Source organism: Pelodiscus sinensis, chromosome 10, assembly GCF_052426305.1.
Source record: "Pelodiscus sinensis isolate ZL-2025 chromosome 10, ASM5242630v1, whole genome shotgun sequence".
In the NCBI taxonomy this organism is placed as follows: domain Eukaryota; kingdom Metazoa; phylum Chordata; order Testudines; family Trionychidae; genus Pelodiscus; species Pelodiscus sinensis.
In genome coordinates, this window is record NC_143061.1 from 51,145,011 (window position 1) to 51,170,642 (window position 25,632).

The following is a 25,632-nucleotide window of genomic DNA, read 5'->3' on the forward strand; positions in this document are numbered from 1 at the left end:
TTTCTGAGGGGTGGGGACAGGAGGCAAAGTGCTAAGGCCAGGATTGGGGGGTTTGGAAAGGCAGAACATGGAGCGGATTTACCTGGAGGTGAGATCTCCCAGCATGCTAGGTAAAGATAAAAACAAAGAGTGCTTGTAACATGTCCTTTGCTCCAACAGGCAAGGCCTCCAGCTAGCCACCCCTGCCCCTAGGCCCTCTTCAGTCCCCTAGCACCATGGCCCTCGAGATGGTGGGGCTCTGACAGTCTGGAGCAATGTTTCTCACACAGGTGCCCACCAGAGGACTCCAGGGGGTCCAGCAGCCCCACTGGTCAACTCTTCCCGTTCCCATGGAACCGATGTTCAGAGGCATGCAGGATGTGCTGGGAGGAAGGGGGAGAAGCAGGGATGGATGCACTCAGGGGAGGGGTGGGGCTTAGACTTGAGGCTGAGCAGAGAGGCTTGGGGGGTCTGAAATATTGTAAGTCAAAATGGGAGGTCCTTGGGTTGCTCAAATTTGAGCGCCGCTGGTCTGGAACAGGTCCAGGTGGCCCATCTACCACGCAGCTGCACCAATATTTCCTGCTTCCTGCAGCTCAGTCCGGGATCTTAAGGCTTTCAAGAGGCTCTTTAGGACAACTAAATTAGAGAAACCCAAAGCCCTTCTCCACACCCTGCCCGGTTATTTAACATCTGTCCTTGCTGGGTGTTGTTTCTTTGCAAATTCAGCGACAATCAGTTCTGTAGAGGACCCCAAATTTGGGGTAACACACACAAGAGTGAACCCAAGTGAGCTAGAGAAATTGGAGCAGCAAGAGCTGCAGGCATGGAAGAAAGATTCAATATTAACACAAAGTCCTATCCTCAGGGCAGGAAAGAAAAAGTGCACACACACAGTGAAGCGGGCATCACCACAAAGCCTCGTCCCGTTGTATTACTGTGAGTTCATTTATATCGTCTCCTTACCGTGGTCTCAGTGTGGTGGAATTTGGAAGGGAAGGCGAGCTGTCCACCTAATCTTTGCTAGTTCAACCACTGATTTATGGCAGCATCTTTGCTGAATTCTATTCCCTTTGGCCCTTTCCCCCAGTCCCCACCCATGACATTTCCCCTGCACAACTGAATGCTCAAATATAAACATCTCTTCTTGAAAGAATTAAGCCAGAGTAAGAAATCAGATGTTAAGAATCCAACTAAAAGAGACTTTTAAACGAGTGTTTCTTTGTCAAATCCGTCCTCTGGATGGAGGAAACTGGGTTCTGAAGCTCAAAGAGCAAAATGTTCACATGGCTCTATTCACAGCTGCCCCCTAAATCTCCAGGTCGGATCAAAACACAAGCCAGAGGATCACCCGACAACAGTTACTTTATCGCAAGTACAAGCCAAATCATTATCTTATTATAATCTAAAACAGGGCCAAAGAGAGCAAACCGGTGGGTGCTGAATACCAGCGCAAGTCAACACTTCCCACCAGCTGAGAGTTATTGTTATCCCCTTCCATATTGCCAGTGATATCAGGAAGCTGAATTTGCCCCCAGGTGCCAAGTAGCGGGAGACACCACCAGCTTTTCCCAGTAAGTTCAGTGGGCAGAGGGTCAGTACGACAGCATGTTTGGGCCTGGGTGTGCATCTCAGCCTTGTGCAGTAGGCAAATGAGGATTTGGAGACACATTTTTGATTGAAGCTTTAATTTGCCCTCCCACAGCGTAAAGCAAGTTATTCTGGAAATCAGAGAGGAGGCTACGCTCAGGATTGAGCTGCAGGGGGATCTAGCATCGGAGAGAGGTGCTCCCCTTGCAGCCTGGGGAGAATTTGGGTCTGCCCAAGTGAGATGACATTTCCTAGAGGCTTCCTACCTCAGGTCAGCATATTCTAAACCAGGGTTACTCAACACGCAGCCCGTTTGCGTGGGGCCTGTGGTGCGGTTGGGCTTACGCAGGGCTCAACACTCGGCCCATGGGTGGGATCCTTTGAACGTGGCCTCCCCTGGGAACATGCTCCGCAACAGCGAGGTGTCTTCCAGGCAGGGCGAGCACTGAAAGATGCGAGTGGACGGGCTGGCTGGAACAGACGGGTACAGGGTGGCGGCGTTTCTAGTCCCCAGGGAGGAGGTGCCAGGAGCACTGGGGCATTGTGGGCAGTGCTGTCTGCTTAGCCTTATGGGCAGAGCCTGAGAAGGGCTGACTGGCCACGTTTAGGTCTGGCGCCACGGCTTAAGGCTTAAATCTTTGAATTCATAATCAAAACTATTTGCAAATATTTGCATGCATATATATTTGCATGTATATGCAACCACACTTAAGTTTTGGCCCTCGGCATGTGCTGCGAGTATCATCGTGGCCCCCAGAACTTCCAAAGTTGAGTATCCCAGGTCTACCCTGTATCCCCTTTCTCCTCGCGACACGCTGAACTGGGCTTTCCTCTACAACAGATGCATTTTCTATCTCTGGTCTATACAGAAAGACGTTTATTGTTCTTACCCTGCAACAATGAGCTTCACCTTCACCTTGTAGGCAACCAGAATCCCCAGCACTGTCTTGTCTATCCCTTCCTTTATGCTGCAGGGAGGAAAAAAACAGAGTGGGAACTACATAGTCCACTATCAGCACATGGCTAGAGTCAAGCAGCCAGGGGAACACGCTCCATTCTCAGACATGCTGAGACACCTTGGGACAGCCAATACGCTGCTATGCCTGGAAACAAAAGCCTGGCAGACATAGCAAGTGTGAAACAGATCCCAGCCTGAATGGATCCAAGTCACTCTTCCAACTGCACCTATACATATATGCAAAACCTAATGGGACATGATAGGATTTGTTTCACTACCCTCCCTTGTCTCTGGTTCTCTCTATCAGCTGGTCCCCCTCCGAATAGGACTCACATGGTACTGGAAGCCAAGTTGGTATCTTCATCCTTTAACTTCCCATCCAGTGCTATGCCCCGTTTCTCACGGTTATTTGCCAGCAAGGGCAGAAGTGTCAATGTCTTGGTAATGGTGCTATTCGGCAGCACTTTCTCCCTTGGAGTGCATGGGGGAAAAGAGAGAAACACATTCAGTTGAAGTACAGATTTGCTCATGAGAATTTCAGAACTGATAGCAGAGCCCAGTACCAACTGGCCAGTACTTTCCAGGGGGGAAAAATGCTTTCCAAACAAAGCTACATCTGCTCTGACATACAACCAAACGCAGAAAATTCAACATTTCAGGCCAGGCCTGTCCGTACTAGCCAAGCAAGCTTCAAATCATTCCTGAAAATGGAGCAAGTGGTTTCAATACCATAATTAAATCACATAACTGGTTTTCATGCATTAAAGCCAAGAAGGGACCATTATAATCTATCTGATCTTCTGCCACACAAAAGACATCCAGTTTCATCCAATTAATGTTCAAACCCTTAATTTCTGGGTGCAGTATGACATCTTTTAGAAACCCGTCCAGCTTTGATTTAAAGACTTCAGGCGAAGGAGGATCCTCTACACGCTTTGGTAAATTGTTCCAGTGGTTAGTTACCTTAAAGATGTTAAAGTTTAACAAAAACAAGAAGAAGTTTGGTGGCACGTTAACGACTTAACAAATGTATAGAGGTGTCAGAGCATAAGTTTGTGTGAGCTACAACTCACTTCCTCGGATGCTGAAGAGAAAGTGATTTTAATGGTTATTTCTAGACTGAATTTGTTTAGCTTCCACTTCCAGCCACAGTGAATACCGGACCTAGTGGGTACATCTCCCCTGCAAACACAAAGCTACAAAAGCAGGGACTTTCGGTCTGAGTCTGGGTCTCACACACTTGCGCCATGGGGCTACAGAGAGCAGCACAATCCTTCCCTCTTGGGCTGGAAGCCTGGCTCTGAAACCTGGCAAGGGAAGTGGGTTCATGTCCCAGGCTCCAGCCTGAGCTGATAGGTCTTTGCTGCAATTTTTAGCTCTGTTGCACTAGCCTGAGTCAGCTGACCTGGATGCAGACTCACTGCCCTAGGTTTCAGCAAGACCAAAGATCCTTCTACTGTCAGAAATCTGCTACCCCGTCGGCATTTATAGATCAACAAGCCACCTGCCAGACAAGCAAAGTGAGTCTCCCAGTCACGTCAAGAAACCGCAAACAAGCTCCCAATGTGAATAGAAGCAAAGTAAGTTACAGAACTTAATCCCAGGCCAGATCAGTAAGTCAGAAAAGCAGTGTGGTTGCTTGAGTCTTCATTACTCAGAACTCTTTCCCCTTGGTACCAGCCTTTTCTACATTTAATGGTCTGCTCAGTCAACTTATGGCCTGGAATATTGCACAACTCAGGTGATTAATCATCTCCGCCTAGTCAGTCAGCTCCCTGCAGGGAGTCCTGAGCCTCTAACTGGGTGGGACTGATAAATCACCTGTGAAGTTGGGCTTGCCCCAGCAGCTTAGAGAGAAGGCTGGTCTGAGCAATAGCTCAGGTCTGCAAAGCTCACTTCCATCCCTCACGAGCACTGGGCGAGCAGGCCGCAAACCAAGGACTGGCATTTAGGTGGGACCGCAGGCTGCGCACCAGGATCCAGCTGGTTACTTTATCTGGGCTAGCTGGCAAGGATACACTGCTGGACTTGGTGCAGACTGTTTAAGAAGGTGATTTTAAAATGAGGTAGAAGACACAAACATGGTGAGGTTTTAAATAGATAAAAATAGTAGACACGGCATCCAAAGCCAAAGGTACATCTCAGCATGTGCATTGCAACTGCGGGGCCGCGTCTGTCCTCACTGAGAACCGCATCCATAACCAAAGGCAAAATCAAGTCCTGTGTTCCGGAAACTCCGCCACCACCAGAAAGATCTGGTTTTTCTTCTTTTAGGCTAGTATGTTATTACTCAGCTGTTGGTCTAATAAAAGCTAACTTACTGGTAACAGCTACCCCGCTATTAACGATACTGAAAACGGGGTAAAAGTTGACAGACTGCTGTTTTAAGAGATGCATTTCATTGACCTGCCACACAGCTTTGAAGGCTCCATTCAGTTAAGTGGGTATTTCTGGGATGTGGGCCACACTTCTGAAAGCCTGTAACTAATTTAATAAAATGGAATAGTCCCTCTCCCCAAACAGGATTGCCTGGCAGTTTCAGTGCAGGATGTGGCACAGCTGTTGTGACTCTCAGAAGAGCTCTCTGTATGCCAGCCATGGCCTGGGTGACAAGTATAAGACTTCACATTGAAACGCCTTTGACGATGAATGGGATGGATTCATGTTCTTGTTACAGTCCATCTGTGGAACTCCTTGCCAGAGGACGCTGTGAAAGCCAAAACTATAAAAAGTTTCAAAAAAAGAACCAATGAGTTCATGGAGGATAGGTCCATCAATGGCTATTAGCCAGGAGGGACAGAGATGTAACCCCATGCTCTGTCTCTCTTTAGCATGGATTTGCCAGAAGCTGGGAGGGGATGATAGGATTGATCACCTATTGGCCACTGCGGGAAGACAGGATACTGGACTCGGTGGACCATTGGTGTGACCTAATATGGCCGTTCTTATGTTCATATGCATTGGTATATCCTGCCTTTCAGATCCCTGACTGGATGGTTGGGCAGCCCTTGGCTGGGTGGGAGAGGAAACCTGTATCTCATGTTTTTTCCATCATTGCTTCAACCAACATTACAGCTGGCAAGAGAATTCTCCGTGTAGCAAGTCAACTGTTTTCATGAGGGGCCTGGGATGGACAGAGAGGGAAGGGGGTTGAGCATCAGAAAGATGACAGCTTACCTCAGTCAGCATCCTCTGACTCTGAGCTGCACCATGAAAACTAGCTGCAGGCCTTAGCTGAGAGCTTCTAATTCTGGAGAGGGAAGGGACTTACTAGGGGAGTGAAGGAAGGGATGGAGTAGGGCGGGGGAGCACAGGGCACGCAGACACTCACTGCACCTCCTCCATTGCCACCGCCTTGGTATAATAGTCACTCGAGTAGAGAACCACGTTGGCAACTTGCTCCACTGAGAGAAAGAGAGTGAACAAGCAGGAGTGAGGGGACAGAGTCAACTGTACACACACAGCACAGAAACAGACCACGCGGGTGACTGCCCGCCCCAGTCTCAGGAGCTGAGGGACAGACAGGGACAGCAGGTAGGGCCTAGACCGTTCACTGATTAAGCCGGACCTACCATAGAACACACATGCTGGAATTTTAATGCGTGTTTGACTGACACACCTTGTAGGCAGAGTCCTGAAGCCCCTATCAGCGTCCCCAGTGCTGTACACAGGGGTAAAAACCACCGCCCTGCTCCTGCTCCCTCGCCCCACTGATATAGCTACGGGTTTAGTCATCCTTTTGCTGCAGTGTCACCCTGGCAGGTCACAATGAGTCACTTGTGCACTATGACCCCTAACTCCTTTACACAGTCACTGCTTCCCCCTGTTCTGTTGCTATGGCCAGAACGCTGTTCCTCGATGAACCACCTGGCATTTGTCAGTATGGAACCTGGGGTGGTTTGAAAGGCTCAGTTTACCAAGTCACTCGGTGCGACTGCCCTGTCGGCTCCATTTACCACTCTCCCCGCCCAGGGGTCGCTGGCACGTGTCATCAGCAGTGATGCAATCTGCACTCCAGACGACTGGCAAACCCTGAACAGCACCGGGCCCAGAGCCTCACCCGATAGAGCCACACTCAATGAGGATTCCCCACCGACAGCTGTGAACTGTCCCGCTCTCCACTCAGCCTCCGCATCTCACATATTTGAGCCCACCAGCTTTCCACACATGATGCAGGCAGTGGACTGGGACTCCAGACACTTGCTTTCTACTCCCAGCTCACCCTCCGACCTGCTGCCCGACCCTGGGCAAGGCACATGCCCTCCTTGTGCCTTTGTTTCCCCTCCCACTTGGGTACGTAGGTGGCCTAATCTTAGTGGACCTCTTTAGGTGCTCCCAGAATACAAGTCAGAGCCATGCAGTACTGGACCTGCACCCCCGCACCCTGCACCCCCGCACCCTTAGGAAGGGGGGCCCATAAGAAGAACTCCTGCCAGCTGTGATGTCACTTGTCACAGCGATGGCTGGAAAGCCGTGCAAAGTCACACACACGACGGAAGGGCACGTCTAGAGCTGTCCAGCCACAATTCCCAGCGGAGGGCAGTGGAAGGACAGGGTGACCGTTCTGGCGGGCCCCATTCCTGAAGGGCAGCCCAGGCACTGGCGCGCCACAGGGACACCAACATAGAGATGGGATGGACCAGGGTGACCCCGGGACTATTTCTGTGAGGGGCACTAACAGGTTCCAGCGCTTCTGCTGCCTGACCAGCTGAAGCACAAACCCCGCATGGCACAGCCCCCCTGGGAGTAAAGGCAAGAGTAAAAACGCACCTAGCACTCTGATCTTCTTCACCGTTTTCTCAGTATTGTTGGTCACGGTGACAGTGACAGGAATGGGCTCCCCATGGTAGAACACCTGGAAGAGTCAGACGGGCTCAGCCCCTGGAACCCAACCCTGCCGGAGGGGCTCGTACACTACAGTCCAAGTCCCAGCTATTTGCAACCGCAACCTCGGTGGCCTCCGCTCCTACGGCCCCACCCAGAGCCCATGGGAGTCGTCAGGCGCTCCTGAATTCTGTAGGTGACCTCAGTGAAGGAGCTGACCTACCCCATTTCCAGCTACCGCGAGAAATGGCACCAGAGTTACAGTGCTGTTAGGGCAAGTGAGAACAAACCGAACCAGGCCCGGACGTCTCAGGGAGGGATCCTGGGGCAGCAAAGAAGGTGTGTGTGTCCGAAAGGTGAGCTCTCTGGGGCAGACTGCTCACCTCTTTACTCAGACGGGCCCGCAGGTGCAGTGGCTTGCTGGACATGAAAAACTGCCAGGTGGTCTCAGCTTGAGGTTGGGGCCCCGGCTCTTCTGGGGCATACTGTACTTTACGGATCAACAGGCGTACAAAGTTTCTGGGGGGCAGCAAACAGAACTGCAGTTACGCAGAGCAGAACCTCCTGCCTCAGTGGAGCGGCTGTTTATCTGCATCCGCCCCCCTGTGGGAGTGTTTCCCGTGGAAGGCTCCCGACACCAGTTCAGGGAAGCAGAGAGGAACAAGCTGCAAGAGACTGTCCGAATTCCACACACATCGTGTTACCTTTTGGGAATTCGCTCTTCCACGTTCTCCGTACAGAAAGCTTTCACCTCAAAGTCCACCCCGCAGCACTGCCAGAGAAAGAGAGAGAGAGGAGCTGCAAAATTCGTTACAATTTGAGTTTGGCAGCCTTCCTATACAAGGAACTCTGCAGGTGTAATCCCTGGAGGTTGGAAAATTTTCCTGAACTTGACTGACACCTTCCAAGTCTATTATATTTTCTTGTTAGGCGGGTGCTACAGACTCACGCTGGGCAACACAGCCCATGTTCCTTAAAGATCAGCCAGCCTGTCCTGTTTCTGAAAAACCTGTGATGTGGAATTCCTTCACAGACTGAACCTTCCTTTTTTTGGCACCTGGAGTCTTAGGATAAATCTATGCAGTCAGGCGGAGCTGACTGTTGTCCGGACAGACTCACGCATGTTGGCCACATGCACTTTACAAGAAGTGTCCCGGTCCCATTAGTTCTCTTTATGGATTCGTGAAACCTTTTGCTAAAATATTCTTACTGTTAAGCAGACACACAACGTATCCCTGTGATCGCCAGAGCCTGACCGGCACCTTCTTTCCTAAGTCTAGTCTAGTTATTTGGAGAAGTGTCCAATATTTTAACCTACATTATCCTTCTGTAACAGCTCATTACTGTGAACCCGCTTTTCTTTTTATTACGCAAACATGTAACATGTCTTTCCCAGGTAGGTTTTAAATGAATGGGAGATCTTGGCACTTGGTTTAAAGAGGCATTAGGGTTTCAGACACTTGGGTGTGTGGGTGTCAGAGGCAGACACACACATACACACACACTGGTGAGAATCTAACACAAGCTTGTCTGACATCACCACACTTATATCATCAGCGGCTGACCCATATCTCCGGTAATATTCTGAAGGAAACAGCCTCGGGTTTCAGTAAGATGCCCCCCCCCCCCCGGCCTGCCAGCTATTCATCTGTTAACTAAATGAGCCTGGATACACCAAATGCCTCTGACTCCATCCCATTCTCTAGCTTATTTCCTGTTGTGTGGTTCACAAGATGGCAAAGTGCCATATATCCCTGATGGAAAGTACATTAACCCATGTGTTGCCTAGTTCTTACTCCAAAACGTTTCAACCAGATACACATCCCTTGTGCTCTCCTGTGAATTTCTTCCCAGTAGAAGTACAGAACATATGAAACCCTGTTGGCCTCACCTTCCCGACATCATGAGGGGCTGGTTGCAGGGCGACTGAACAGGGCAGATAATCTGGAAACTGAGGAGAAAAAAAACAAACCAGGAAAGATTATCCAGATACCCAGCTCTGTTGCTCCTAAAATGAAAGGGGCATGAGAGACAGCCTGAGACGGCACAGCCCGTCAGTGCTCCATAAAAGGGCAGCAGCAGCAAGCGAGCATTCCCACACCACCTTGCCCAAGTACCCCAAAAGGTGCTGGAGGGACCACTGACAATAGCGCCTAGAGCAGTGTTTCTTAAACTTTTTAAGACTGAGGAACACCAAACAATAATTTCTTTTAAATGAGGAAGACCAAGGATTTTTTGTTGAGAGAAAAAAAAAGTCAGGGGGAAAAAGAATCAGGGGAAAAGTTATTGAGCAAAAAAAAGAAAAAAGTCGCCTGCCTCTTTAAGGGCGGCCATTTTGAACTCTGTTTTTTCCACGACACACCTCCGACTGCCTCGTAGCACACCAGTGTGCTGCGAAACACAGTTTAAAAAACACTGGCCTAGAGAGCCCTGCTGAGAGAGAAGCCCCATTGCGCCAGGCACTGCACACGCAGAAGTCCCACACCGAAGGAGCTTACAATTTAAATCAACAAGATGAAGGTAGGGAGGAGAAAGAGAGGGGAGGACTGCCTGAAGTCAGACAAGTTGGAAGCAGAGCCCTAGGATTAGAACCCAGGACTCCTGACATCCAGTAGTGTGCCCGACCCAGGGGATTGCGCCGCTTCCCTTTCAGTGGCGTGAGGGACAGTCATTTCAGGTAAGGGTCACATGGGCACGGAGACTGAACGAACAAGGCCAACGTTGGTGTTTGAGGACCTCTGTCCCCAGGGAAGGGGACTGACCCCCAGGCCAGCCAGCAGACAGTAAGGGCACTCGGTCGCTTCTGGCTTGGGTAGGATGTGAGCCTGTGATGAGAGGCCCCAGCACTATCTCACTGGAAAGACGTGGCCTGGCGGAGCAATTTGTGGAGTTCTACCCCCCGCACAAATCCCAAAAGTCTGAGTGTGGGGGAGGGCTCTGTTTCGTACCTGAATGGTTAGTAGACTTGTCACAAGCCTGGACTTTGCAGAGTCAATTGAAAGCCTGTCTCCTACAGTGTCGGTATCCAGCAGATTCTAACTGGATCCCATCGCTAAGAGAGAGGGAAGGGGATGGGGTGTCTGTGGAGCAGGACGGGGAGCAGGCACACGGGCTTTAGAGCCTCGCATTTAGTGTTTTCTCTGGCACCTATCAAAGAGGCACCTAAGAGGTTCTGATGATAGAGTGACAGGTGCGTATATAAGAACAAGACAGACGGGTAGAAGATCTGCACAGTGACGTTCTGAGGGGACTTCACAGAGCCTCTGGCCACACAGGTGCACGGAAGCTTGGGAGCAGGCCAGCGACGGTGCCTTGGGAGACAGCAGGTGGGAGAAAGGCTGGGGTAGAGGAGACATCAGACTGGGCAAAGGAACGGAGCCAGGCTCCCGGAAAATGGCCACCGTGGTGGGAGCAGCCAGGATAAGTATCTGACTGTCACTGAGGCCTGGCACCTGGGTGCCACCTTCAACGCTGCTGTCACTGGAGCAACAATCAGGCCATTTCTATAGCCGGCTGCTTTCTCCAGACAGCATCTCCCAACTCCAGTCTCTTCTCTTGCCCACAAAGCCAAAACGCTTGCCCCACGTCCCTTCACACCCCGGCTGCCGCAGCCTCCCGCTTTTCAGCCTGGATCACCGCCCCTCCGCTCCCCTCAGCAGGCTTCTGGGCCATGTCAGCTGTTTGTGTCCGGCCTCCAACTCACCTCCACACCAAACACAAACTTCTTGCCTGTACCTTTTAGGGTCCTTCAAAACCCCACCTCACGGAACTAGAAACATGGCACTGCCAAGCCTTGTCCTGCCAGGGCGAGAGCATTCCCAGGCTTTTCCTCTGCCAGCCACCTTCTTAGCACATCTCAAATGTTCTCCTGCGCTGCCCCTTCTGCAGAGGGCCCCTCAAATCCAAACAACCACTTCTTACCTTCTTTTACACCCCTCCTCGAGCTGCAGGTCTGCTGCAGAACACACAGAATCCAGCCCATTGCCCATAGCCACGCAATGGTCACTTTTCTTCCCTTCTCCCTTAGATCCCAGCCCGTAAAATATTTACAATAAATGTAACTAACAAAGGGGGGGGAGCAATTGCCCACCCGCTTCACGTGCTCCTCGGTTGCATCCACAGCCCCTAGACTCGGTCTGCATGTGTCTTTAGCGTGCAAGACCTCTGGGGCTGTCTTTGATCTGTGCTTATACAACACACAGCACAATGGGGCCACTAACCCCACAAGGCTAGGCTTTTGGACGTTACCCAAATATTAGCAATAACTCATTTTAATCATTCTTCCAGCAAAAGGTAGGGTGTGCTGCAAATCAATTCCACAGCTCAAGGAATAGACTCACAGGGTACGTCTAGACTACAGGCTTTTGTCGACAGAAGTTTTGTCGACTTCTGTCGACAAAGAGCGTCTACACTACATTCAGTTCTGTCGACAAAGCAAGCTGCTTTGTCGACATGGTAGTGTAGACGCAAAGGACAGTTTACATGCAATAACACCTTCTGTCGACAGAAACTCTGTCGACAGAAGGCGTTATGCCTCGTAAAATGAGGTTTACCAGCGTCGACAAAACTGCTGAGTTCTGTCGACGTTGTGTCGACAGAACTCAGTGGTAGTGTAGACGCAGGTATAGTTTTGTCAACAAAACTCTGTAGTCTAGACACACCCATAGACTTTAAGGTCAGAAGGGACCATTATGATCATCTAGTCTGACCCCCTGCACAGTACAGGCCACAGAATCTCACCCACCCCTCCTAGAATAATCCTCTCACCTATATCTCAGATATTGAAGCCTTCAAATACTTTGAAGACCCCAAGATGCAGAGAATCCTCCAGCTGTGATCTGTACCCTATGCTACAGAGGAAGGCGAAAAACCTCCTTGGCCTCTGCCAATCTACCCTGGAGGAAAATTCCTTCCTGACCCCAAATATGGCAATCAGCTAAACCCTGAGCATGTGGGCAAGACTCACCAGCCAGACACCCAGAAAGTTCTCTATAGTAACTCCTATCATCCCTCCATTGACCTATTTCCCACTGATAATGAATGGTCAATTAGTTACCAATAGCCACATCCTGAAGAGTACACAGGAGAGCAGTAGAGGCAAATACTCTGGCAATATGGGAGAGAGATGCAGAAGGGGAAACATTAAGGGCTGATGTTGCCATGATGGTTCTCTGAATACGGAAAGCTCCTTATAAAGTTAGGACCCCTCCACTTTGTTAAATCCCTAGCACACTTGGGATGGTGAACGATAGCTGCCATCTACCCTCTGACTCCAGGCCAGAGTTTTAGGTAACAGTGGATTAATTATTAATCTCCTCTTCAGATTATCATGAGTGCAGACAGGCTGGATAATAAGGGTCAAGGAGAAGTGGATCAGAGGCTCCGGTGAGGCACTTACCGTTAAAACAAAAGGATAAGTGTTCTTCCCCAGCTTCTTGATCAGGCATTCCTGCAAATCCGAGAGAGATCCCAGCTTCTCCACCGGTGGGTACAACTGTACCCTAGAGAAGAAAAGATCCTTTCGGAAGGTCAGACCCATCACATCAATGTCTTCTTGGCCATACCGGAAAGCACAGGTCAGAGTCACATACACTGAAAAGAACACAGACAGTAGATTGCACATTCAGCGAGCAGTCAATTCCGAGACAATTACAGGGTCCGGGAAGACAGTTACTACACTTGTGTTCTCCCTCCCCGCCCCCCCCTCCCCCGTTCCAATTCATAGTATGGATAAGATCTTAAGTTTGTTTTGTAACCGGACTGAAACCTTGGACCACATTCAAACAGCACATCCAAAGACGGGAGATTCTCTCACCAGGATGGGGTTAATTTTGCATAAGCCAACAAGATCCCTGAAAGCAGAAGAGATTCTTGCTCTGCAGAGAGAGAGAGATCACTGAAGAGCTAGAAATCTCTGAAACCATCATTTAAAACATCAAACCTTTCTTCCCCTTGACGATCTCAGGATCCACTAACAAGACACCGTCTAGAGAGAAAGAAATAGAAGAGAGTGAAAGTTAAATGGTATGGGGGGGAATCATTGGGGTTTATTAAGTCAAAAAATGAAACCCTGAGGCTGTCTCTACATTGGAAAGATTTTGCGCAAAATCAGCTGCTTTTGCACAAAATCTTGCCTCCTGTCTACACTGGCCGCGAGTATTTGCGCAAGAACACTGATGTTGTAATGTACAAAATCAGTGCTTCTTGAGCAAATTCTCTGATGCTCCCGCTTGGGGATAAGCCCTCTTGCACAAGTGTTCTTGCGCAAGAGGGCCAATGTAAACAGCAACGTTAATTTCTTGCGCAAGAAAGCCCGATGGCTAAAATGGCCATCGGAGCTTTCTTGCTCAAGAGAGTGTCTACACTGGGCACGGATGCTTTTGCGCAAAAGCAAATCTTTTGCGCAAAGGCACATGCCAGTATAGACGCTCTCTTGAGCAAATACTTTTAACGGAAAAACGTTTCCGTTAAAAGTATTTGCGCTAAATCATGCCAGTGTAGACGCAGCCTGGAAGAAGAGCGTATCTGGACTTACCTACAGGTTCCACGCCATCTATGTGGTCAATGAAATCTCGTTTTCCCAGGTAGATAGTCACCTGTAGGAAGAAGACCATGCAGAGTGGGTAAGACCAGCCAGGTAATCGATCATGCTAAGAGCTGAGCACTCTAGCTCAACTGAGCAAAACAACTTTTAAGTGTATGCTTAAAAATTAAGCATGTGTAGCTCCCGCTGAAATCAACTCCCGCTATTCGTGAGTTTCTGTATTAACTGGTCAGGGTAGAGGGCTAAGCATGTTGCAGAGCTGAACTCCAAAATTACCAACACAATTCAATGTCTCTGCAGCACAGTGAAGGGACTTTTGCTTCAAATTGGGAAGAGGGCCAGTCAGCCTTGATTGAGACGCGTGGGCAGCCAAAGGCACACTCAGGGCGGTGCGGTGTGGGGCGTCTCATGTTAACATGCCAGCAGTGCATTCTATCGATTCTGTGACAGAGCCAACCGCTAGTGCGTGATGTTGAGTACCAAGCAAATTCTTTGCAGAAGAGGTGGGGCGAAGACAAGTTTTCCACAAATAAATGTCCAGGTGAGCAAGGCCGTGGCCCATAGCTTAGACTGGTACGGCAATTACTGTGCTACTTACAGCCTTATCACGGGACATCTTCTTGTAGACGACATGCGACTGAGGGGGACTGGCATTCTTCAGAGAAACTGAGGAAAGAGAAGCCCCTTTCGGAGACTCTGCACAGCTCATTTCCACGGATGGGTGAGAGACCAGGACAGAACAAAGCCTTCCTGCAGCAAGAGATCCCTGACACTGGACGTGTATCAAGAAGAGAGGAATGAGATTATAGTTATGTTGAACAGGATCCAAAAAATGATCAGTGCAGTGCATTAAAACAGACTACCCAAGTCAACTCTGGGGCTAGGGGATGGTTTCCTTTTCCTTTTACTCTTTCCGTCTTCATTTAAGGCGCCAAAGTTAGTGCAAAGTTCAAGTTTCAAGCTAGCAATGGGGGCTATGAAAGCTAAATTCTCACACAAATGGCTTTGGGGGGGGATAAAAAGTAACACAAATTAGCGCAAGCAGAAACAGGCCAAGCTTTTGATCAGAATTTTTGTTTAAAATGTGATCTTTTAACCCAGACTTTTTTTTTTTTTAAAACAAGGATTTCCATGTTTTCTCCCTAAAGTTTGCATTTTTTGAAAGTTTGGTAGAAAATTCAAATCAAAATGATTTGGCTTGTTGATTGTTCTGAGCGTGCATGATTGGGTTGTTTCCCCTTTTTGTTAGAGGTTGGACCTCCTGGCCCGGCACCCAGAATTTGCTGGAGCAGGGGAGGTTCCCTGCCACCGGACTCTCTCTCCCCCCCCAGCCTTCAGCCAGTTGTGCTTCCAGCCCTGGCAGGACCCCTCAGGCCGCAGGACTCACAGCCGTACTGCCAAAGCCCTTCTGCCACCTGAGCCCCCAGCTGCTGTGCTCTCTGCACCACCTGACCCCTCTGCCGCAGGGCTCCCAGCCTGCTGCTGGCCTCCCTCCCCCTGGGCTCGCTGGTCCAGAAGCATCCATTCTATTGGGCATCCAGGCCATGGATGTTGCCAGATGAGAGTGTCTCAATTTAAGTAGGCGCAACCTGTACTGCCTATTGGGACTGATCAGTTTAACCACAGGATAAGAGTTATTTCAAAAATCTAAAGCTTTCAACTTTTCAAAAAGAGGAGTTAAAAAAAATCCTTAGACAATGAAAACTGGGCATTTCATAGGCTATGAAAATATTTAGATTTCACATTAGATTCCCCCTCCCCATCTATTTTTCAACCACTTCTGCTTATGTTGCTTCTCAGTCTTTGCAATATGACAGAAGACATTTGTTAGGAATTCACACACCGTGGACCCTCAGAAACGAGTTTCAGACTCGCTCTTGGAACAAGCTGGTCCTTCACTTCACCTCTGGAATCAGTGGATTGAAGAAAGGATTTTGGAAGGCCAGGATTAGAGAGAGAGAGAGAAAAGTTAAACACATTCCCCTCTTTGCCCAGGTGGGAGCAGTTTTTCCAAGACCAGTATGGAATTTGCTGGCAGAGCAAATGACCGGGAGGATTTGAAAGGGGAAAAACTGGGGAAAGAAAGAGCAGTATCTTTAAATACCTTGCAATGTTCCAAATTCCACAACCGCTGCCAATGGAGAAAGTTCCCAGAGCAATGAGAACTGCTCCTAAACCACTGAACAAAGGTGGATTTCCTAGGCGGCCAGGTCCAGCAGATCTTTCCTATCGGTGGAGTGACTCACTAGCCTGCTGGTGAGAACGGAAGACCATGTGTAGCCCGAATTGAAAATGGGTTTGTATTTCTCACTGTCCACGTTTTCAAAGAACTAATCCTCCTCAAGCAGCAAATATTGTACCTGGATTAAGAACAGATTGGCTAGCTCAGCAGTGCCGAGTATTACGGAAGGGACCCCAGCTCCTCAAGAGTCTACAGCGCTGTCCTCCCAGATCCATCGGGTGTAAAGACAGCACAGATTTACATGGAGCAGGAGGAAAGCAGCTTTATTCTAAAGCTCTTTCTCCATCTCTTTTACTATTGGGGCTGCAAATCATGTAACCTAATAAGGAGCTAAACAAAGAACTGTTGGAGACGTTGAATTTGTAAGCATTAGGACAAACCTCAAACACAGGCTATTCTAAGATTTGCAAGTACATGATCAATAGGTAGGTTATTTCCACAACCGACGAACTGTGGAGTTACCACAAAGCTTATCTGTTTGTGTCACTGACATCCCTCTGGCACATTGTACAAGGGTTTATGTTGGTATAACTGTTTTCTTCTCACGTATTTGAGATTGCTTGTCTGTGAGTCCATTTGTTCAAGAACTCCTAAAGGGTAAGCGCTAGGACCACCAAAGCTGGTATTCTGCTTCCTCTCAGCATAACATAAGAGCTTGAAAACTGAACTTTGCATTCACTTTGGAGGCTTAAACCAACTAAAGTTCGGTTATGCCAGGAAAATGGAATGATGTGTGTAACGGGATTGCTTCTCATAGAACCATAGGCGGATGAAAGGGGTTGACTGCGGGTGTGTCCCCCCTGCACCTCCCATCTGGGACTGCCCCAGTCCTGAGCTTCCCAACCCCCAAGTGCCCTTTCAGGAGAGCAGGGGTGGGGCTGAAGTTCCCCCTTCCCCAATTTGTACAGGAATTGCTGGCTGTTCCCTTTACCCGACAAGGAGGGGAAAGTGCAGTTTGCTGCATTCCTCACTCTGGCTGGAGTGTGCAGACGAACCTGGACCTGCCCCAGCTAGGGGACATGCACCCCTCCCCCAGCTGTGCCCGCTGGAGCTGCAGTGGCCACAAAGGCTGTGGTGAGAGCAGGCTGGGGTAGTCCTCTCTCCTCAGGGCAGCCTGCACCCTGAACCCCTCATCCCTAGCCCCACCCCAAAGCAATGATTTAAATGAAGCAAAGACATTTTCATTTTATTTTCAATTCCCCCCCACTCCCCCTCCACACACAAAGTTAATTGAGTTAAGAACCCAGGCAACGGCGGGTAAATCTTCTAGTTAGTTTATAAAGAGGAAATTACACGCACTCAGAACATGTGCAAGAGACACAAACAATTAGACCAATTTAGCTTCTTTAAGCTCATGAATGGTCAGAAAATAGCTTTTGCTTTTCTTGAATTTCAATTTTTGTTCACAACAATAATTTGTGGGTAGTTCTTGGCATATTTCAAATGCAGCTGTGTTTGATACTGGCATGGTACTTGTTAGTTTTCACTGGAGAAATCTTAGTATTGTTTCCACTCCCTAACAAATAAACACATGAAATCAGAGCTCCAGTAAGCTGGAGTGGGAAACCTTTTTTGGGTCAGAGGAGGGGGAGGCAGTGCTAGCCCACAGGGGGGAACAAAAAAAAAAATCAGTTGGGGGCCCATAAGAGTGAAAGAAAAAAGTCACCTATGTAGCCCCTGAGAAACAGACACACTCTTCACATTCCCCTTGCACCCCAGAGTCTAGGGGCACCCTAGCTAATAGATTTTGTGGGGCCTCTAGGGCTCTATGGTGGGGTCAGAAATTAGGGGTTCGGTGTGTGGGAGGAGGCTGCCAGGAAATGGCTTGGGGCATGGGGTCTGGGCAGAGGGAGGGTGCAGGAGCTGGGGGGCCAGGCAAGCTGGGGGATCCTGCCCCCCGGGGCCACATGTTCCCCATCTGTGTAAGCACTCAGGTCAGTTTGCTTGTGTGAATATTCACCCATGTTGGCTTTGAGTCAGTGGCTTCTGCAAACATCCACAGCATTGATTTTCACAAATGCCTACAGGCTTTCTAGGAGCCTGCGCCACCACAGCCTGCTGGGGTTTTTGAAACCCCAACTCTTCCTGCCCACAAGAACCTGACAAGAGTATTGGGAACAGTAAAAATAGGCCTGCACCTCGCAAGTGAAACCAATACCATTTGGAACACAGCCAACACTGATAGGGTAGAGACCAAAGATATCCCTCCCCCACCGCCAGCATGCACTACTCTCGCACAGGCTGGGAACAAACTACTTGTGAGAGCTTCCCTGGTCAGCACTGGGGGAGGGGAAGAGATGCTCACCAGCGCTTTACAACAGTGACAGGCCTTCATTTACTGGTGGAGGAGCTGGCACAAGGCCCTGATGCTGAATTAGCTCTCGGGACATGACAGGAATGATGGACGTTTTAGGAACACGGTTCTGCCCTTCCCCGCTACTTTTAGGCGCACATAGGAGCACGTAGAGCAGAAAGCTATTCCAGGGAGATAGACAATTTCCCATAACCACGCCAGTAAGGCAGAGCTTGCGGTTAATTTCCTGGGGCCTGGCGTGTGCGACATGCAGCTATTCTGCTGTTCATTTCTGTTGAATGCTGGACACTTTGCCCTTGCCAGGACAGATACATTTCACTCAAGCCCAAGCTGCGGAAGCAGCTACCTTCCAGAAAAGCCTAGTCAAGCTGAAGAAATGTCCGATGGCGACAAGTGGATGTCGGCGGTAGCGCTGCTCTTGCAACGTTTCTCAGAGGCAGGGATACAGGAAGAGTGCACTACTAGCCTGCAGTCAGAGCCTCTGGGAAGAGGCTCTCCCCTTCGACAACACAGGCTACAGCAGGCAACTGTCCACAGCATCTTCTTCACTGTGTTCTCTCCCTTCCTCCTCCGCTGTGTCCACCACAAGGCTCCTGGGGCATAGGGCACCATGGAACTCAGACATCCCCTTTCGGCAAGGAGGCAGAACAAGGAACCTATAGAACCCCCATCAGGCTCCTCTGCTTTTTGCTAGAGGATGACAAAGGCAAGGCAAGCAGAGGAGGTATCTGATCCCGCTAACAGGACTTAATTCCTCCCACCCCATCTTTCCACCACTCTGCCCCTCCAGCCTGTCTTCTCCTCCCCACTCCCAGTTATTTCTGCTGAAGATGCTGCCTCTTCTGGCATAGCCAATATAATAATGGGAAACGCAGGCTAAGGGAGCTGTTCTTGGTTGATGGTGGCTCTGTGACGGCGAGTCGGGTTCCCCCGATCATGGAGCCCCATAGCAGCAAGAACAGACTCCGCCAGCCAGTAGAAGAGAGAGGGTTTATTGCTTTTCCAGGATACAGCCCAGCCTAGACGTGACATGGCTACAGGAGTCTGGGCCAGGATGCTTCAGACCCCTTGAGATGAGGTGCCTAGGCCCAGACACTCCCAGCCCCACTCCTTAGTCTGTCTCCTTCATGATTCCAGCCAGCAACTGACCCTTCCCCCAACACTCACTTCCTTTGTTCCATCCCGTCCCTTAACTGGTAGGACCGGTTTGGTCACTGTCATGAGGGTCCTCAAGGCGGTCCCCGCTGGGCTGTGCTCACAGACAGAGGCCAGTAGGGGTCACCCACAGCCCAAGTATAGCAACCAGCAAGATATTGACACTACATCACAGGCTCCCATTTCAAATCAATGCTTAGTGGTTACTTTTTCCTTTCCCTACTAGGTCCCATAGTTTGCCCTTGGGCACAAACTCACCTGACTCCCAAAAACAGAGGTAAGAGTAAGAACATTAAGCCTCCAGAAAGCTGCAGCTACCTTCTCAGAGGAATGTGAAATGGCTCTTCCATAGTCTTCAGAGTCTGAACTGGAGGATGACATTTTTCCATGAAAGCAAAAGCAAACTCCTCTACTTCCCACTCTTTAAAGCCACTGTAACGGCGGTGAAAAATCCAGTAAGGATCCCTAAAATGAAAAGCAAGGACAAATTCTCTTCCCATGTTAACTGAAGGTGTAGCGGACACTTGAGACTATTAGCTGGTCACGGTCTCTGTCATGCCTGCTTCATTGGACCAGAATGCACGGCTTGTCTCTGGAAGTAGCGATTGTTTGAAAGAGAGCTGAGTGCAACCTGCACAGAAAGAAGAGGTTGGAGAAACGGGAAAATGCAGAAGAGTGGAGTTGATCACTTCATTTACAAGGATACCTCTCTCTCAGGAATTGCCAGACTGGGTCAGACCAAAGGTCCATCTAGCCCAGTATCTTGTCTTCTGACAGTGACCAATGCCACATGCCCCAGAGGAAGTGAACAGAACAGGGAATCATTAAGTGATCCCTTTCCTGTCACCCATTTCCAGTCTCTGACAAACAGAGGCTAGGGACACCATTCCTACCCATCCTGGCTAATAGCCATTGATGGACCTAATCTCCATGAATTTATCTAGCTCTTTTTGGACCCCGGTTAAAGTCCTGGTCTTCACATCATTCAACATAGCAAATTACAATGTCTATTTTTAGAATGTTAGATGTTTTGACCTGTTCATACTTACTTGTGTTCAATGTTAATTTGCTTAGTGTCAAACAAGCAAAACATTTTCTGGTATAAGAACCACAAACCCAGTAACTGTTTATGTTGTAGAAAAATACAAATAATCCACCGTAAATTATAACATTTTAAACCCTTCCTGATCCTCTCCACCACAGCCTGCCCAGTTCTTATTAGCGTAGAGTTAATCCCCCGGTAATCTTTCATCCCACTGACTCATCACTTAGTGATCTGCTTTATTTGCAATACTTCTAAGGTCAACAGGGCACTGGGCAAGTACCCTTTTAGAAGGACCTGGAGATGCACAATTTACTACGGGAAACTTCAGGGAGCAGACAAAGAGCAGCACTATGAAAATGTGCCTCTAAAATTCCAACAGGCTTTTACCTTAATTTTCAGTGGAACTGCAACTCTGCTTTTATCATGGTTGCTCGGTCTTACAGGTTAAGGGCCAACAGCTGATTTTCTTTCCACACCAAGACTGGAGGTGATTGGGCCAGGAAGCTTCTTAATTGTACAAGTAATTTGTCCAATACAACCACAGGAGGGGACGGCTTTGCTCCATTGTTCTCAAGTTACTTTAGTGGTCAGTGTATAGCCAGTCTTTATGCCACATTTTTAAGACTGCGTTGGGAGACCGAGGCGATGTAGCAGTTCAAGCAACAACAGAGGAATAGATTTCACAGTAGAAAGTGTCCGGGAAACTAGTAATTGATGGGGCGTTCCTAAATTCAGGAACTCCTCCACATATCCAGCCTTATAATCAACCTTTCGAGCCTCAAAATGTGGGCCACAGTGCCTTACGCTAGGAGCTTTGAACAATGTGGAACTGGATCCTTTAACTTCAGTTTTAAGGCAGCATTCTTGATACTAGACAGGGCAAGTTTGGCTACAGGACAATGGATACCAACTGGCGATATCCGTTATGTACAGATGCCGAGTTCTTCCCTCAGTGAGTGCTCCACACCTATTTCAGCCCAAAGTCCCATCCCCTCCCATACGCTCTGCCTCTTCCTACCCGCTGGTCTCCAAGGCCCTGCCAAGCAGCTATAGCTGGTGGGTGCTATTTTTCCCCCATGGGTCCTTGAGCCCCAGAGCACCTATGGAGCCAGTGCCTAGGCTGTCCCCACCGCCAGATCTAAGTCTCACTCTGTCCATTCTTTGCCAGTGGACTAAAGAAACTTGATATTTGTTCCCTTTTCTTTCAGGACAAGAAGAAACACAAACAAAGTGAGGAGAGACACAGTTTTAAAAGCAGAACACAGGTTTATTTACAATCAAGTTCTGGTGGGCAGCTGAATAAATAAAAGATTTGCCCTGTATACTCAACTCCCCTCTGCAGCAGTTGTCTGAATGAAAGGCTGAGTTAGAGACCTCTGTCCTAGAAACCACCCTCTTTCCTAACCCGTCAAAACACTTCCTTGGAAAACAAGCTCAGGAAGGAAGCAAAATAAAGTGCAAATAAAAAGGCGGCGGAACGCTGGTGGCTTGTCTCAAGGCCCATCTGATGTGGAAAAGTTTGGCTGGATAAAAGTTACAAAACATCACAGTTAATTCTCCTCCAACCCCCACATGTATTTGAAAGCCTGAGGATACAGGGTGTAAATCCTATGCGAGGCCACAGAAGGGCTCAAGCACAAAGGAGAATATTGCACATGTGCTCAGAAAGGGGGACGTGGCCTGGCATTGCCAACATCAGAGCATTACATTCAGGATTCAATCCCATTGTTCCCTGTGCTCCAACAGCCTCCAGTAGAGAAGGCCGGATGGGCAGCAGAAGAGACTATATGTTTATTTTCTGATACTGGAAATCTTGGTATGCACACGTTCCTCATGATGGCAGCATCACCATGCCCAAAGCAGATGTCACACCTCTTCTCCTCCCCCCCAGAAACTAGGAATATATTGGTTTGAATGAAGAGCCTCTTTTCTCCATTTTTTGGTACTTCCGCTCTAGGAACTATTGGAGGGAACTTTTACGAAGATGCATCAACCCTAAAGAAAGGATAGTTCCCTGAAATACAGTTCAAGGTAACGCAGGGAGTTCTCAGATTACAAACTGACAGGCAGACTACGTCAGAATGGGAGAAGCCCCAAACTCAGCCAACACCACAGGGGGCAGAATTGCCAGAGCAACAGAAACATTTAAATTAGTTTACAGCTGTTCCATCACTTTACAGACTGACCAGGACCACCCTATCCATGTTTCAGGATGCCCTCAACCCCATGTTTAAGCTACTCCACGGGAACAGAACACGGGAGACAGGACATGCATTAGGTCAGAATACATGGTAAACTTTTCCCAACACTCCCAAGTCAGAAGTGCTACACATACATTCGCATAATAGGATATTTGGCACCGCTGTCCGGTGAGGGAATCTGGCTAGTACCTTCGGCTCCATCCTGTGCATAGATAACGGCATGTCAAGGCATGTCTAGTAGCATTCACCATCCAAATCAGCTGACCCTTGCTGAGTCTGAGTGCCAGCAGAATACTTAGAGGCAGTAAAGGGCTCTGCTTCTGGCTCCTCCATCCTTGATTGCCCCATTAGAGCTCTCCTGTGAGAAGTGAAGCCCATTGGATGACGCCCAGTGTATGAAGGATGGATCTAGGCTTGGACCTCCATTCTGTCTAGCCGTGGACCAGCACCCTTCAAGTGAGACATTTCAAACTGTCTTCTCTCCTTCCAATCAAAATTCAGACCACAGCACAGCCTTGTTTCCTTTGTCCACACTGACCACATGGGCACCGGCTGGAGACCATGTCACTGCATTGATAGGGGAGCTGAAAGGAAGCCAGGTGTCAATTTAGAACAGATCTGAATTCCACAGCAGCATTTAGGAAAAGAGGAATTAAACCCCATAATTTCCAAAGCACATAAGCTCACTCATTCAGCTCTTATGATGATACCTGCATTGCTAGGAGCCCCTAAGATATTCAGAGAATATTATAATTAATGCCCAATTGTGCACAAGCAATCCAAAAACAAAACTGTCCTAGCCTTAATTCCTAATCTATTGCAAAGCCAAAGAGAAGCGGCATATAAAAATCCCTGCACATTGGTGTGGGAATGGAACTCTACATTTGCAATCCCACATGTCCTCACCAAAGGTTCTACACATGCTACTGCATCAGTTTAGTCAGGCAGCTTTCTGTCTCACCTGTGATGCTTTGCAAGAGTTCTCTCCACTTTCCCAGTGAGCACATTCCAGATGTACAGGGCCCCATCAGCTGAACCAGCTGCCACATAATTACCATCAGGGCTATTGAAACATATCAGGTGCAGAAGAGAAAAAAAGTATTTTGAAGTTACAGCTTTTGTCCACACACTAATCATTATTCCACATCAAGAGTTTCCAAAATAAGCAGATTGACATTAGTGGTTCTAGGATAGTCTGCACTAGCACATATTAAAGTCTCACCAGCTTTTCTTCACACTCATTAGCAAGATCAAGACATCCCAAGTCATATGATGATGGCACATCCAGGTGGCTAGCACTTAAAGAAATGTTGATTCTTGTGAAATCTACCTAGGCAAAAAGGGTGATCCTAGCAAGTCACTTATCTCTGTGCCTTAGGCGGGAATAACGATGCTCACCTCATTTGTGAAGCACTTTGAATCAATGAATAAGGTGTGCTATATAAGTTGGTATAAAGCACCTAACAAGCCCATCACAATAGCAGGCAAAGACCCTGAAGAGAAATAGGTGAGCACCTTAAACACACAATAAAACAGCTCTTCCACCCCAAAAAGCTTGTTATCTACAAAGGAAAAAAGGAGGCAACAGGGTAGGTTGAAGAATAAACATAAGCAAAGTGGTTAGGATAAGCCATGTCTATACACACTAAGTTTAGCCCTAGCTTTTTTCAATGCTTTAAGTATTTAACATTTAAACTCTTACCTGTTACACTGTTTAGATGTGATAGAAATGTAGCCATGTTAGTCTGGTGTAGCACGATGTTTAGATGGTAGCCTATTTTAGTTTTATATTTAATCCTTGTCAGTCATATTTAAAAATCCTGAACGTGGATTGTTTTGTTAAATTTGCAGAATTGGTATCACCTTCTATACTTAAGGTTGCCCAATAATTCCTAATTTCATTTACTTATAAAATTTTCCCAAACCTTAACCAATTGGCCTGAAGTTTTCCTTGCCAGACACCCCAGACTGATTATTTTTACTTGAATTTCAGCAAAAATGGTTCTCATTCTCCAACGATTGATTAGAAAAATGTGGTTTCCATGTAGTAAGAATTGTTTTAACATTTTCTTGAGAAGTTCTATAACCTGCATGCTTTGGAGTAATGACGTGCAGTCTATGGCAGGGGTTGTCACCCTGGTTTCAGCAACATGTCTTTTCTTGTTTCCGTGATGGGGACAATTCAAAGCCACGGAAATTAAGGGCCCCATGAACACCCTTCCATCTTGCATGTTCCTGCTTTCCAAGCCTTGACTTTCCAACATTAACATTCTTTTAATACCATGTGTGCGCAAACTATATGGAACCCTGCCTGTCCTCTTTTTCTTGACGCTCAGAAATGGCGAGCCTTTGGTAGAAATCCAAGTCTGAAAACAGTTTTGCTGACTGTCCAGTGTCCCTTTTTGTCTCATGATTAGTGTTACTAGCCACCCTTTAGCTTGCAAAATAAACATGGAGTTTAGAGTTGTAGTGCAAATGATCAAGAAGCAATCGCTGCATGCTGCTGACTGGTCATTAGCTTGACAGTAGATGGCTGTTTTGAAACTCTGCTTGCAAGAATTTGCAGTAAACCAAATAGTATCTCTGCCCCTTCCATTTCCCTACAACTCCACTCCCCAATTTGGCCTCTTACCTGAAGACGACTCTGGTCCAGTCAGATCCACATTTGAATCCCTGGGCACTGAAACAAGCCAGAATCAGATAGTTGTTACATTCCTCTAACATGAGCCCTGGGAAAACCAGCTTTTCCTCAAAGACTAAGAGCACTAACTGGGATAAAT

At 48.2% G+C, this 25,632-nt stretch overlaps 2 protein-coding genes across 4 annotated transcripts in view; both read right to left on the reverse strand.

Annotated features, from left to right (window-relative positions):
* The window catches only part of SAG (S-antigen visual arrestin), a 28,931-nt gene extending 14,267 nt beyond the window's left edge, over positions 1 to 14,664 (reverse strand). The window contains exons 1-12 of the mRNA XM_075937415.2: positions 14,494 to 14,664; positions 13,887 to 13,947; positions 13,293 to 13,337; positions 12,750 to 12,943; positions 9,243 to 9,302; positions 8,056 to 8,123; positions 7,735 to 7,870; positions 7,298 to 7,382; positions 5,859 to 5,931; positions 2,861 to 2,998; positions 2,460 to 2,537; positions 83 to 106 (exon numbers count right to left, since the gene is read on the reverse strand). Of these exons, the coding sequence (XP_075793530.2) occupies positions 83 to 106; positions 2,460 to 2,537; positions 2,861 to 2,998; positions 5,859 to 5,931; positions 7,298 to 7,382; positions 7,735 to 7,870; positions 8,056 to 8,123; positions 9,243 to 9,302; positions 12,750 to 12,943; positions 13,293 to 13,337; positions 13,887 to 13,947; positions 14,494 to 14,604 (1,073 nt within the window). The 5' untranslated portion in view covers positions 14,605 to 14,664. The remainder of the gene's footprint in view (positions 1 to 82; positions 107 to 2,459; positions 2,538 to 2,860; positions 2,999 to 5,858; positions 5,932 to 7,297; positions 7,383 to 7,734; positions 7,871 to 8,055; positions 8,124 to 9,242; positions 9,303 to 12,749; positions 12,944 to 13,292; positions 13,338 to 13,886; positions 13,948 to 14,493) is intronic.
* A 7,213-nt stretch (positions 14,665 to 21,877) lies between these two features.
* The window catches only part of ATG16L1 (autophagy related 16 like 1), a 28,873-nt gene continuing 25,118 nt past the window's right edge, over positions 21,878 to 25,632 (reverse strand). For all 3 annotated transcript variants that reach the window (XM_075937412.2, XM_075937414.2, XM_075937413.2), the window contains 3 exons: positions 25,485 to 25,532; positions 23,814 to 23,915; positions 21,878 to 23,436 (listed from right to left, as the gene is read on the reverse strand). In XM_075937412.2, coding sequence (XP_075793527.1) covers positions 23,343 to 23,436; positions 23,814 to 23,915; positions 25,485 to 25,532 — 244 coding nt within the window. In that variant the 3' untranslated portion in view covers positions 21,878 to 23,342. The remainder of the gene's footprint in view (positions 23,437 to 23,813; positions 23,916 to 25,484; positions 25,533 to 25,632) is intronic.